This window comes from Ranitomeya imitator, chromosome 4 (assembly GCF_032444005.1).
Source record: "Ranitomeya imitator isolate aRanImi1 chromosome 4, aRanImi1.pri, whole genome shotgun sequence".
Taxonomy (NCBI): Eukaryota; Metazoa; Chordata; class Amphibia; order Anura; family Dendrobatidae; genus Ranitomeya; species Ranitomeya imitator.
The window spans coordinates 183,699,416-183,712,633 of record NC_091285.1 but is presented as its reverse complement, the minus strand read 5'-3'; the positions used below and the strand labels follow the sequence as shown (position 1 = coordinate 183,712,633).

The following is a 13,218-nucleotide window of genomic DNA, read 5'->3' as shown; positions in this document are numbered from 1 at the left end:
ATCAGCGACCAAAAAAAGGTCCTGATCATTCCCCAGCGACCAACGATCTCCCAGCAGGGGCCTGATCGTTGGTCGCTGTCACACATAACGAGATCGTTAGCTGGATCGTTGCTACGTCACAAAAAGCGTGACGTTGCAACGATATCATTAACAAAATCGTTATGTGTGAAAGTACCTTTAGAGCTTTGCAGATTTTGGGGGAAAATGGCAAAGCTGGCAATTTAGAATTTCAATAGATTTGATGATTTGTAACTGGAGTGAAATGGATTTTTTTCTTTAATATAATATAATATAACCCTGTAGCATTTCTCAAATGCCTCAGACCTGTGTTATGATTAACAGTTATATGTACGTATATCCCTACAGTAATTAAAGCAAGTGCGGGATATTCACCCAAAATTAATACCATTCCACGTGTGAGCTTAATGTGGTACATTGTGAATGTTTGGTCAGTTTTCTTTTACCAACACGTTGCTTTCCTTGACTCAATTTTAATCTGCATACCACAACAGACTGAGTATCACTGGCAATCGTCTTCATCCTTTAATGTGATTGGTTACTGGATTACAGAAATATCATGTGACCAATTAAAATGATCAGGGTAATCCCTATTTCACCTTCACTATTAGTGGAATAATGCTGGCCTTGCTAAGAACCAACTTACACGAATGCATCCAAATCAGGCTTACTGCTCAGAGCAAGGAAATGGCATGAGTTCCTTCTGTCCCGCTGATCGAGAAATACCCAGGGGATATCTCAATTTCCCTGGGTTTCCATAATTCTCCATTTTTTTTCTATTTTAATGCATTGAACTACCTTTGTTGACTTCAGAGGCATTCCTGGAGAGGTCCAGTCTGATCTGTAAGTACTGTTCTCAACATGACCGCGCTCTCAGAGGAGGCAGTAGAGAAGTATTTAGACTCCAATCCAACTTTTGCCAAAGATTACTATGACGGTAAATTTAGATCTGGAGTTATATTTGAGCTTCTGAGCTCTGACAACACTAATGTGGACTTCGAGACCTATCACAACTTGAGCAGTGTGGAGGAAAGTGAAATAGTCTTTGACCTAGTTAGAGGATTCCAGGAGAACCTCAATGTTGAAAGATGTGTTTTCAATGTACTCAAGAGGATATCCTTTATTATTCAAGCGGACCGTATGAGTTTGTTTATGTACCGCATGAGGAATGGTACTGCGGAATTGGCCACCCGACTCTTTAATGTCAATAAGGATGCTGTCATGGAAGAATGTTTGGTACAACCAGACTCTGAAATTGTTTTTCCTCTGGATACTGGAGTATTAGGATTTGTGGCACAGTCTAAGAAATTAGTTAATGTTTCAAATGTTTTAGAGGTGAGTAAAACAAACAAAGAAAAAACTTTAAAAAAGCTATGTTTCCTGTTTGTCCGACCCTGTAAAATACGTAGAAAGTATACTTACTATTGTTTCCTTCATAACTGAGCCTGCATACAAAATGTAATAATAATTCAGAGCAGGAGCTCACACGGGTCACGTAGAATTCACATAGATATTTAATCCAGGAATAAATCCTTCCTTTGAAATGGGGTTGCACCTTTACAAGATAAGCTGCCATTTAGTATTGTCCTGGAACATGAAGATGCTTTGATTACAGATGGCAGGCTCTTATATTTTTCCTGTTTAGTAAAACAACCTTATTTCACCTGACCCAATTAGATCTGTCACAAGTAGTAAACTTCACAATGCCAAAATGTACGAAACACCCTAACTAAGCATTTACCCATAGAACTCGAAGGAGATTCCCCTGAACGTTTTTTTTTTGTCTGAGAAGATAATCCTATTAAGATGATATAGGTAGAAGAAATGTCAAGGAGAGAAATATATTTTGTATGTATTGGTATACTTTGTTATTGGTTGTATGTTTATCACTACACCAATTCCAATATTTTCATAAACTCACTTAGCTATAAAATGTAATTATGTCCATCGTATAGGCAAATACTCAATTTGACAATAGTAGTAGGCTACATAATGTATGAATCTTACACTTAGATCTAGAGGTGTACCTATGGGTTCGGCACAGTCGGTGCAAAACACATCTGATTGGGCACCTAACTTAGGTAACCATGCTTACAACTACAGTGATGCACTTAGTCATTGAGGGTAAAGGTGATTCTCAGTAGATGACTATGCTGTTAATGAAATTAGCCCAAAAATGATATTACAATATATGATGACCATATAGTGGTTGTTATCAGTTCTGCAGAACATATTGAGAGATTTCAAAGTTATTAGGCAATATTGATTTTTGATAAATAATGTTATTATTGAAAAACTACAGTGCTGTCTGTCAATTGAAAAGGTTGATAAACTTGAAGCCTGAATATTTAACCCCTTCGCGACATGCGCCATACTAGTACTGAGCTGTGGGAACTCATGGTGAGCACCGTGGCGATCACGTGCGGGTGTCAGCTGTATGTGACAGCTGACACCCCGCAGCAATGCCCACAATCGGTGCTAGCACCAATCGCGGGCATTTAACCCCTCTGATGCCACTGTCAGTAGTGACAGCAACATAGAGGGGCATCATGGGAACCCCCATCCCTGCGCGCTTTCATTAGAATAACGCAACGTGACCACGTTATTCTCATGGTCTCCATGGAGACCCCAGCCCCAAGATGGCCGCAGGGTCCTTTTGGGTCCGTCAGTGAGGTGGCTTGTCAGTGCCTGCTGAGAACAGGCGCCAGCAAACCTCTTTCCCTGCCTGTCAGATCGCTGATCTGACACTGTGCTGTTCAAAGTGTCAGATCTGCAATCTGATGTAATATAGTGATGTCCCATCCTGGGACAATGTTATAAAGTTAAAAAAAAATTAGAATGTGTAAAAATATATTTTTTTTAAATCCCCAAATAAAGAAAAAAATAAATATTTTTCCAATAAATCCATTTATTTATGTAAATAAAAAACCAATAAAAGTACACATATTTGGAATTGCTGTGTCCGTAACGACCCAACCTATAAAACTGTCCCATTAGTTAACCCCTTGAGTGAACACCATAAAAAAGAAATAAAAAACGAGGCAAAAAACAATGCTTTATCATACTGCCGAACAAAAAGTGCAATAAAACGCGTTCAAAAAGACAGATGTAAATAAAAATGGTAACTCTGAAAACGTCATCTTGTCGCACAAAAAAAACAAGCTGCCATACAGCTCCATGAGCAGAAAAATAAAAAAAGTTATAGCTCTCAGAATAAAGCGAGGCAAAAATAATTATTTTTTCTATAAAATAGTTTTTATTGTGTAAAAGCACCAAAACATAAAGAAAAGATATAAATGAGGTATTGCTGTAATCGTACTAACCTGAAGAATAAAACTGCTTTATCAATTTTACCACAAGCAGAACGGTGTAAACGCTCCGCCACAAAAGAAATTCAGGAATTGCTGTTTTTGGTTCATTCTATCTCCCAAAAATCGGAATAAAAAGCGATCAAAAAATTTCATGTGCCCAAAAATGGTACCAATAAAAATGGCAACTCGCCCCGCAAAAAACAGAACCTCACATGACTCAGTGGGCCAAAACATGGAAAAATTATAGCTCTCAAAATATGGTGATGCAAAAACTATTTTTTTCCAATAAAAATCGTCTTTTAGTGTGTTACAGCAGCCAAACATAAAAATTTGCTATAAATAGTAAATCAAACCCCCCATTATCACCCCCTTACTCAGGGAAAAATAATAAAATAAAAAAATGTATTTATTTCCATTTTCCCATTAGGGTTAGGGTTGGGGCTAAAGTTATTGTTGGGATTAGGGTTAGAGGTGGGATTAGGGTTAACCCCTTTCTGACATCGGACGTGCTATCCCGTCCATGTGGGGTGGGCCCCTATGACCATGGACGGGATAGTACGTCCAGCGCGATCGGCGGCGCTCACGGGGGGAGCGCCGCCGATCACGGCCGGGTGTCAGCTGCCTATCGCAGCTGACATCCGACACTATGTGCCAGGAGCGGTCACGGACCGCCCCCGGCACATTGACCCCTGGCACACCGCGATCAAAGATGATCGCGATGTGCCGGCGGTGCAGGGAAGCACCGCGCAGGGAGGGGGCTCCCTGCGGGCTTCCCTGAGCCCCCCGCAGCAACGCAATGTGATCGCGTTGCTGCGAGGGTCTTACCTCCCTCCCTCCCTGCTCGAGCCCCGGATCCAAGATGGCCGCGGATCCGGGTCCTGCAGGGAGGGAGGTGGCTTCACAGAGCCTGCTCAGAGCAGGCACTGTGAAGCAGCCTGCACTGCTCTCAGATCGGTGATCTGACAGAGTGCTGTGCAAACTGTCAGATCACCGATCTGTGATGTCCCCCCCTGGGACAAAGTAAAAAAGTTAAAAAAAAAATAAAAAAGTTATAGTCCTGAGAATAAAGCGATGCCAAAATAATTATTTTTTCTATAAAATAGTTTTTATCATATAAAAGCGCCAAAACATAAAAAAATGATATAAATGAGGTGTCGCTGTAATCGTACTGACCCAAAGAATAAAACTGCTTTATCAATTTTACCAAACGCGGAACGGTATAAACGCCTCCCCCAAAAGAAATTCATGAATAGCTGGTTTTTGGTCATTCTGCCTCACAAAAATCGGAATAAAAAGCGATCAAAAAATGTCACGTGCCCGAAAATGTTACCAATAAAAACGTCAACTCGTCCCGCAAAAAACAAGACCTCACATGACTCTGTGGACCAAAATATAGAAAAATTATAGCTCTCAAAATGTGGTAACGCAAAAAATATTTTTTGCAATAAAAAGCGTCTTTCAGTGTGTGACGGCTGCCAATCATAAAAATCCGCTAAAAAACCCGCTATAAAAGTAAATCAAACCCCCCTTCATCACCCCCTTAGTTAGGGAAAAATTAAAAAAATGTATTTATTTCCATTTTCCCATTAGGGCTAGGGTTAGAGTTAGGGCTAGGGTTAGGGCTAGGGTTAGGGTTAGGGCTAGGGTTAGGGCTAGGGTTAGGGCTAGGGTTAGGGTTAGGGTTAGGGCTAGGGTTAGGGCTAGGGTTAGGGCTAGGGCTAGGGTTAGGGCTAGGGTTAGGGTTAGGGCTAGGGTTAGGGCTAGGGTTAGGGCAAGGGTTAGGATTAGGGCTAGGGCTAGGGCTACAGTTTGGGTTGGGGCTAAAGTTACAGTTAGGGTTTAGATTACATTTACGGTTGGGAATAGGGTTGGGATTAGGGTTAGGGGTGTGTCTGGGTTAGAGGTGTGGTTAGGGTTACTGTTGGGATTAGGGTTAGGGGTGTGTTTGGATTAGGGTTTCAGTTATAATTGTGGGGTTTTCACTGTTTAGGCACATCAGGGCCTCTCCAAACGCGACATGGCGTCCGATCTCAATTCCAGCCAATTCTGCGTTGAAAAAGTAAAACAGTGCTTCTTCCCTTCCGAGCTCTCCCGTGTGCCCAAACAGGGGTTTACCCCAACATATGGGGTATCAGCGTACTCAGGACAAATAGGACAACAACGTTTGGGGTCCAATTTCTCCTGTTACCCTTGGGAAAATACAAAACTCGGGGCTAAAACATATTTTTTGTGGGAAAAAAAAAGATTTTTTATTTTCACGGCTCTGCGTTATAAACTGTAGTGAAACACTTGGGGGTTCAAAGTTCTCACAACACATCTAGATTAGTTCCCTGGGGGGTCTAGTTTCCAATATGGGGTCACTTGTGGGGGGTTTCTACTGTTTAGGTACATTAGGGGTTCTGCAAACGCAATGTGACGTCTGCAGACCATTCCATCTAAGTCTGCATTCCAAATGGCGCTCCTTCCCTTCCGAGCTCTGCCATGCGCTCAAACGGTGGTTTCCCCCAACATTCGGGGTATCAGCGTACTCAGGACAAATTGGACAACAACTTTTGGGGTCGAATTTCTCCTCTTACCCTCGGGAAAATACAAAACTGGGGGCTAAAAAATAATTTTGGGGGGAAAGATTTTTTTTTTTAATTTTCACGGCTCTGCGTTACAAACTGTAGTGAAACACTTGGGGGTTCAAAGCTATCACAACACATCTAGATGAGTTCCTTAGGGGGTCTAGTTTCCAAAATGGTGTCACTTGTGGGAGGTTTCTACTGTTTAGGTACATTAGGGTCTCTGCAAATGCAATGTGACACCTGCAGACCATTCCATCTAAGTCCTCATTCCAAATGGAGCTCCTTCCCTTCCGAGCCCTCCCATGCGCCCAAACAGTGGTTCCCCCCCACATATGGGGTATCAGCGCACTCAGGACAAATTGGACAACAAATTGTGGGGTCGAATTTCTCCTGTTACCCTCGGGAAAATACAAAACTGGGGGCTAAAAAATAATTTTTGTGGGAAAAAATTTTTGTTTTATTTTTACGGCTCTCCATTATAAACTTCTGTGAAGCCCTTGGTGGGTCAAAGTGCTCAGCACACATCTAGATAAGTTCCTAAGGGGGTCTACTTTCCAAAATGGTGTCACTTGTGGGGGGTTTCTACTGTTTAGGTACATTAGGGGCTCTGCAAACGCAATGTGACACCTGCAGACCATTCCATCTAAGTCTGCATTCAAATGGCACTCCTTCCCTTCTGAGCCCTCCCATGTGCCCAAACAGTGGTTCCCCCCACATATGGTGTATCATCGCACTCAGGACAAATTGGGCAACAAATTTTGGGGTCCAATTTCTCCTGTTACCCTCAGGAAAATACAAAACTGGGGCTAAAAAAATAATTTTTGTGGGAAAAAAATTTTGTTTTATTTTTACGGCTCTGCATTATAAACTTCTGTGAAGCACTTGGTGGGTCAAAGTGCTCACCACACCTCTAGATAAGTTCCTTAGGGGGTCTACTTTCCAAAATGGTGTCATTTGTGGGGGGTTTCAATGTTTAGGCACATCAGTGGCTCTTCAAACGCAACATGGCGTTCTATCTCAATTCCTGTCAATTTTGCTTTGAAAAGTCAAACGGCGCTCCTTCCCTTCCGAGCTCTCCCATCCGCCCAAACAGTGGTTTACCCCCACATATGGGGTATCAGCATACTCAGGACAAATTGTACAACAACTTTTGGGGTCCAATTTCTTCTCTTACCCTTGGGAAAATAAAAAATTGGGGGCGAAAAGATAATTTTTGTGAAAAAATATGATTTTTTATTTTTACGGTTCTACATTATAAACTTCTGTGAAGCACTTGGTGGGTCAAAGTGCTCACCACACCTCTAGATAAGTTCCTTAGGGGATCTACTTTCCAAAATGGTGTCACTTGTGGGGGGTTTCAATGTTTAGGCACATCAGTGGCTCTTCAAACGCAACATGGCGTCCCATCTCAATTCCTGTCAATTTTGCATTGAAAAGTCAAACTGCGCTCCTTCCCTTCCGAGCTCTCCCATCCGCCCAAACAGTGGTTTACCCCCACATATGGGCTATCAGCGTACTCAGTACAAATTGTACAACAACTTTTGGGGTCCAATTTCTTCTCTTACCCTTGGGAAAATAAAAAATTGGGGGTGAAAAGATAATTTTTGTGAAAAAATATGATTTTTTATTTTTACGGTTCTACATTATAAACTTCTGTGAAGCACTTGGTGGGTCAAAGTGCTCACCACACCTCTAGATAAGTTCCTTAGGGGGTCTACTTTCCAAAATGGTGTCACTTGTGGGGGGTTTCAATGTTTAGCCACATCAGGGGCTCTCCAAACGAAACATGGCGTCCCATCTCAATTCCAGTCAATTTTGCATTGAAAAGTCAAATGGCACTCCTTCGCTTCCGAGCTCTGCCATGCGCCCAAACAGTGGTTTACCCCCACATGTGGGGTATTGGCATACTCAGGACAAATTGTACAACAATGTTTGGGGTCCATTTTCTCCTGTTACCCTTGGTAAAATAAAACAAATTGGAGCTGAATTAAATTTTTTGTGAAAAAAAGTTAAATGTTCATTTTTTTAAAACATTCCATAAATTCCTGTGAAGCACCTGAAGGGTTAATAAACTTCTTGAATATGGTTTTGAGCACCTTGAGGGGTGCAGTTTTTAGAATGGTGTCACACTTGGGTATTCTCTATCATATAGACCCCTCAAAGTGACTTCAAATGTTATGTGGTCCCTAAAAAAAATGGTGTTCTAAAAAAGAGAAATTGCTCGTCAACTTTTAACCCTTTTAACTCCCTAACGAAAAAACTTTTTGGTTCCAAATTGTGCTAATGTAAAGTAGACATGTGGAAAATGTTACTTATTAAGTATTTTGTGTGACATATCTCTGTGATTTAAGGGCATGAAAATGCAGAGTTGGAAAATTGCAAAAGTTTCAAAATTTTCACCAAATTTCTTTTTTTTTCACAAACGCAAGTCATATCAAAGAAATGTTACCACTATCATGAAGTACAATATGTCTTGAGAAAACATTGTCTGAATCACCGGGATCCATGCAAGCATTCCAGAGTTATAACTTCATAAAGGGACAGTGGTCAGAATTGCAAAAATTGGCCCGGTCATTAACATGCAAACCACCCTTGGGGGTTAAGGAGTTAATCTGTTGACGATCAACTTTTTGGGCAGTATAGAAAAATCAGCCGCACTCTTATGGTATATCTTTGCAAAAATGTGATGTATTTATTCACATGTGTTGAGACAAAATTTTCATATATATATACACACACACAGCAGGGAGTATAAACGAAGTAGTAACGTTTCGACCCTGCCTCGGGTCTTTCTCAAACTGCGTTTTCTAGATAGTGTGAAAAATAAGAAGTGTGGTCCCTTTAAGGGCTCCTATTGTTGTGGTGTCAGGTCGTCCTGCTTCTGTGGGCGTGTGTGTCACACGCCCACAGAAGCACACTATCTAGAAAACGCAGTTTGAGAAAGACCGGAGGCAGGGTCGAAACGTTACTACTTCGTTTATACTCCCTGCTGTGTGTGTGTATATATATATGAAAATTTTGTCTCAACACATGTGAATAAATACATCACATTTTTGCAAAGATATACCATAAGAGTGCGGCTGATTTTTCTATATTGGACTTGTTGTTGGGTTTTTCCCAAGTACAGCCAGCACCAACCTAAGATAGCTGAGTGCGCTCTTTTTTTCTTAATATAACTTTTTGGGCAGCACAAACCTCTGCCTAAGGGCTCATACCCATCACCGTGAAAAAAAATGTTCTGATTTTGCTCCAGAAAAGTCTGACGAGTGTCATGCAAGTGTCAATAACCAGTAAAAGCTAAGTATACATCTGTAAGCTGATATTAATACACTGGGAAGCTCCATGGATATTATCCCCTTCCCAGGTTATGACCATCTGCCACCAGCCGTCGGCTTCATTAGTGACCGCAATTTGAAAACTAGACCCCCCAAGGAACTTATCTACATGTATGGTGAGCACTTTGAACCCCCAAGTGTTTCAATAAAGTTTAAAATGTAGCACCATGAAAATAAAAAATCATATTTTTTTCCACACAAATGATCTTTCAGCCACCAATTTTTTTTTTCATAAGGGTAACAAGAGAAATTGGACCCCTTAAGTTGTTGTCCAATTTGTCCTGAGTACACTGATACCCCATATGTGGGAGAAAACGACAGTTTCGGCACACAGGAAGGAAAGTAGTGACGTTTTGGAATGCAGACTTTGTTGGAATGGTCTGCGGGTGTCATGTCGCTTTTGCAGAGCCCCAGATGTGCCTAAACAGTAGAAACCCCCCACAAGTGACTCCATTTTGGAAACTAGACCCCCCAAGGAATCTTCCGTACTTCCCACATTTCCAGCACTATCACCATCTACTCTACCCTGAGTGCCCCTGTAATGTAATAATGACCCTTAACTGACCGCTTAAAATGTAACATTGTCCCCTCAGTGCCTCTAAAAAGTAATACTGTACCCTGATGCCCTTAAAGCTCCCCACACACAATATGATCGCCTCCATATCCCTTCTATTGTATTGGCCCTCACTGCCACACCAAACATTGTTATGCTCTCACAGACCCACACATTGTATTATGGACACATAACCCTTACACAGTATGATTTTACACAACTCCCCACACAGTAAGATGGTTCCAAGATTATCACAAAACATTTGAATGCCCACACAACCACCTACATATAGGAATATTGCCACATAGCCCCCAAACAATATATGAGTTTAAGAAAAAAGTACATGCAAAAAAACGGTTGGAACTCCACAAAGTTTTTCACAAAAAATATCAAATTTTATTTGCACACAAGAAATGCTACACACAATTTAAAAACATTTAAAAATTACTCCAAAGAGTAAAAGACTCCAAACTTCCACATTGAAATATATGTAATCTGGCCAGAATGCATGTATATACCATAATCTAAAGCACCCTGTTAGTTTGGTATATACATGCATTCTGATTGTACCTATTGCGGACAACATCGCCAGAGTGATCATCACTTTATACTGGCATATGGTGAGGTCCACTTCCATCTAGACAGTGCCTTCAAAAAGGGTCCCACGTATATGGAAAAATCTTTCCTGTTAAACAGTATATGCAGCATTTGTATTATGTTATTTATTTGGTGCAGATAATCAGCTCATGGCCAGATTACATATATTTCAATGTGGAAGTTTGGAGTCTTTTACTCTTCGGAGTAATTTTTAAATGTTTTTAAATTGTGTGTAGCATTTCTTGTGTGCAAATAAAATTTGATATTTTTTGTGAAAAACTTTGTGGAGTTCCAACCGTTTTTTTGCATGTACTTTTTTCTTAAACTCATATATGGTATATATATTACATGAAAGAGAAGGAGATCCAGCTCAACGAAATAGTGAAAAATCCATAATTTATTTCACTTAAAATATAGTGAAAGGACAAAACATCAGCATACAAAAAAATTAAAACCAAGGTCAACGCGTTTCCGGTGACTAAGCACCCTTAATCATGATGGGAATGTCGGTATGGTGAGCTGGATTTTGTTTTTTCATATATATTACATGCCTGGTAGTGAACCCAGAATATTTAGTGATAGGATTTTTTGGACGGCGCCCACTTGTTTAAAACTTTTTCTATACATAGCCCCCAAACAATATAATCTCATTCACAGTCGCCCACACATAGTATGATGCCCCCCACGCATAGTTTGATGGCTACCACACCACCCACACAGTAGGATAACTTCCAGAGCTCCAATCACAGTATGATGACTCCATCGATCCCACACAGTTTGATGGCCCCTATAATCGCCTGAAACATTATGATGCCCTCCACAGACTCCCTTCCAATAAGATGGTATGATGTCCCTGTACTATAATGCTCCAACACCCCCCCATGAAGTATGATACCCCCACAGTCAAGAAGTATAATATATATACTATATATTGTATAATATCACCACAGTTCCCTATACATATTATAATGCACCTACAGACCATTACAAATACATGCACATGAAATTAGAAAGCACTACACTTACCTATCCCTGGATTTGGCGAGTGTGCCAGCATGGTCAGTGTCTTGGTGCAAGTGGAGCGACACGGTAACGTCTTCGCACCACTTGCCCTGGGACTCTGATGCCCTTTTATTCAGTAGGTTGCAGGCCTAAAGTGACCTGTAATGGCAATGTAGCAAAAGAAAATGACACGGCACTGCTACCTTTCAGGTCCCCAAATGCCTACTGCTATGTGCCACTGCAGAGCCCATAACACACCCAAACGGACATTCGGGTGCACCAAAGTGAATAGAGTACAAAAATCCATGAACAGAAAAAATGAAAGTGCACTCACCAGTACTGTGTATTGCGAGCCTTTATTAGGAATACATGCAGGTAATTTTAAGGGAGAACGTGGAATGAATAGACGACGGCCGTTTCGTGCTGCATTCGGACCCGTAGAAGTGCAGCAGCACGAAACGGCCGTCGTCCATTCATTCCACGTTCTCCCTTAAAATTACCTGCATGTATTCCTAATAAAGGCTCGCAATACACAGGACTGGTGAGTGCACTTTCATTTTTTCTGTTCATGGACTAAAGTGACCTGTGGCCTACAAAACAAAGTGTGATAAAGCAATGAGACTAAAGGTACCGTCACATTAAGCGACGCTGCAGCGATATAGGAAACGATGCCGATTGCTGCAGCGTCACTGTTTCGTCGCTGTGTGGTCGCTGGAGAGCTGTCACACAGACAGCTCTCCAGCGACCAACGATGCCGAAGTCCCCTGGTAACCAGGGTAAACATCGGGTTACTAAGCGCAGGGCCGCGCTTAGTAACCTGATGTGTACCCTGGTTACCATTGTAAATGTAAAAAAAACCAAACAGTACATACTTACATTCCGCTGTCTGTCCCCTCGCCGTCAGCTTCCCGCACTGACTGTGAGCACCGGCCGGCCGTAAAGCAGAGCGGTGACGTCACTTTACGGCCGGTTACGGTTTTTTTTTACATTTACAATGGTAACCAGGGTAAATATCGGGTTACTAAGCGCGGCCCTGCGCTTAGTAACCTGATGTTTACCCAGGTTACCAGTGAACACATCGCTGGATCAGCGTCACACACGCCGATTCAGCGATGTCTGCGGGAGATCCAGCGACGAAATAAAGTTCTGGCCTTTCTGCTCCGACCAACGATGTCACAGCAGGATCCAGATCGCTGCTGCGTGTCAAACACAACGATATCGCTAGCCAGGATGCTGCAACGTCACGGATCGCTAGCGATATCGTTGTTAAGTTGTTCAGTGTGAAGGTACCCTAAGGCTCCCTGCTTGTTTGCAAAGTTTAACTGTATTGGCATGTTGAGCAATCATCCCATTTTGCCCACCCAGTAAGCTAATGCTTAGATGTCAAGCAAGTATTTGACAATTACTAAAAGTATACAGATTTGTAATCTCATTATACTTCCACATAGAGACAGATCTAGGTTTTCTGGCACTCAAGAGAATAATTCATTTTGGCATCCATCCTATACACAGCAGCAGTTTCAGTACTAGTCATGAGACTGTTCATATGCTATTTGCACAGTTACAGTCACATGCTCACTAGCTGCTCTTTATAATTTTTCAGTCTTCAGTGAAATACTACGCCTCATGCTTCATCACGAGAAACAGAAAGAGAAACTAGATAACATATGATCGTAACTGTGAAAATCGCATATGAATGTTCATGCGATGACCGCTGGAGCTGTCCAGAAGAGCCGAATCTTGACAATGAGAATGTTACACGCTTTTAAAATTGCGCATACTACAGTGCTTAATTATATAATTAAAGAGCTTGTCCAGGTGTGTTATGAATATCT

The 13,218-nt window shown here is 41.5% G+C and overlaps 1 protein-coding gene across 1 annotated transcript in view; it reads left to right on the top strand.

Moving 5' to 3' along the window:
- The first annotated feature begins 647 nt into the window (after positions 1–647).
- Positions 648–13,218, top strand: part of PDE6A (phosphodiesterase 6A) — a 155,777-nt gene continuing 143,206 nt past the window's right edge. Inside the window, exon 1 of the mRNA XM_069764158.1 lies at positions 648–1,353. Within this exon, the coding sequence (XP_069620259.1) occupies positions 880–1,353 (474 nt within the window). The 5' untranslated portion in view covers positions 648–879. The remainder of the gene's footprint in view (positions 1,354–13,218) is intronic.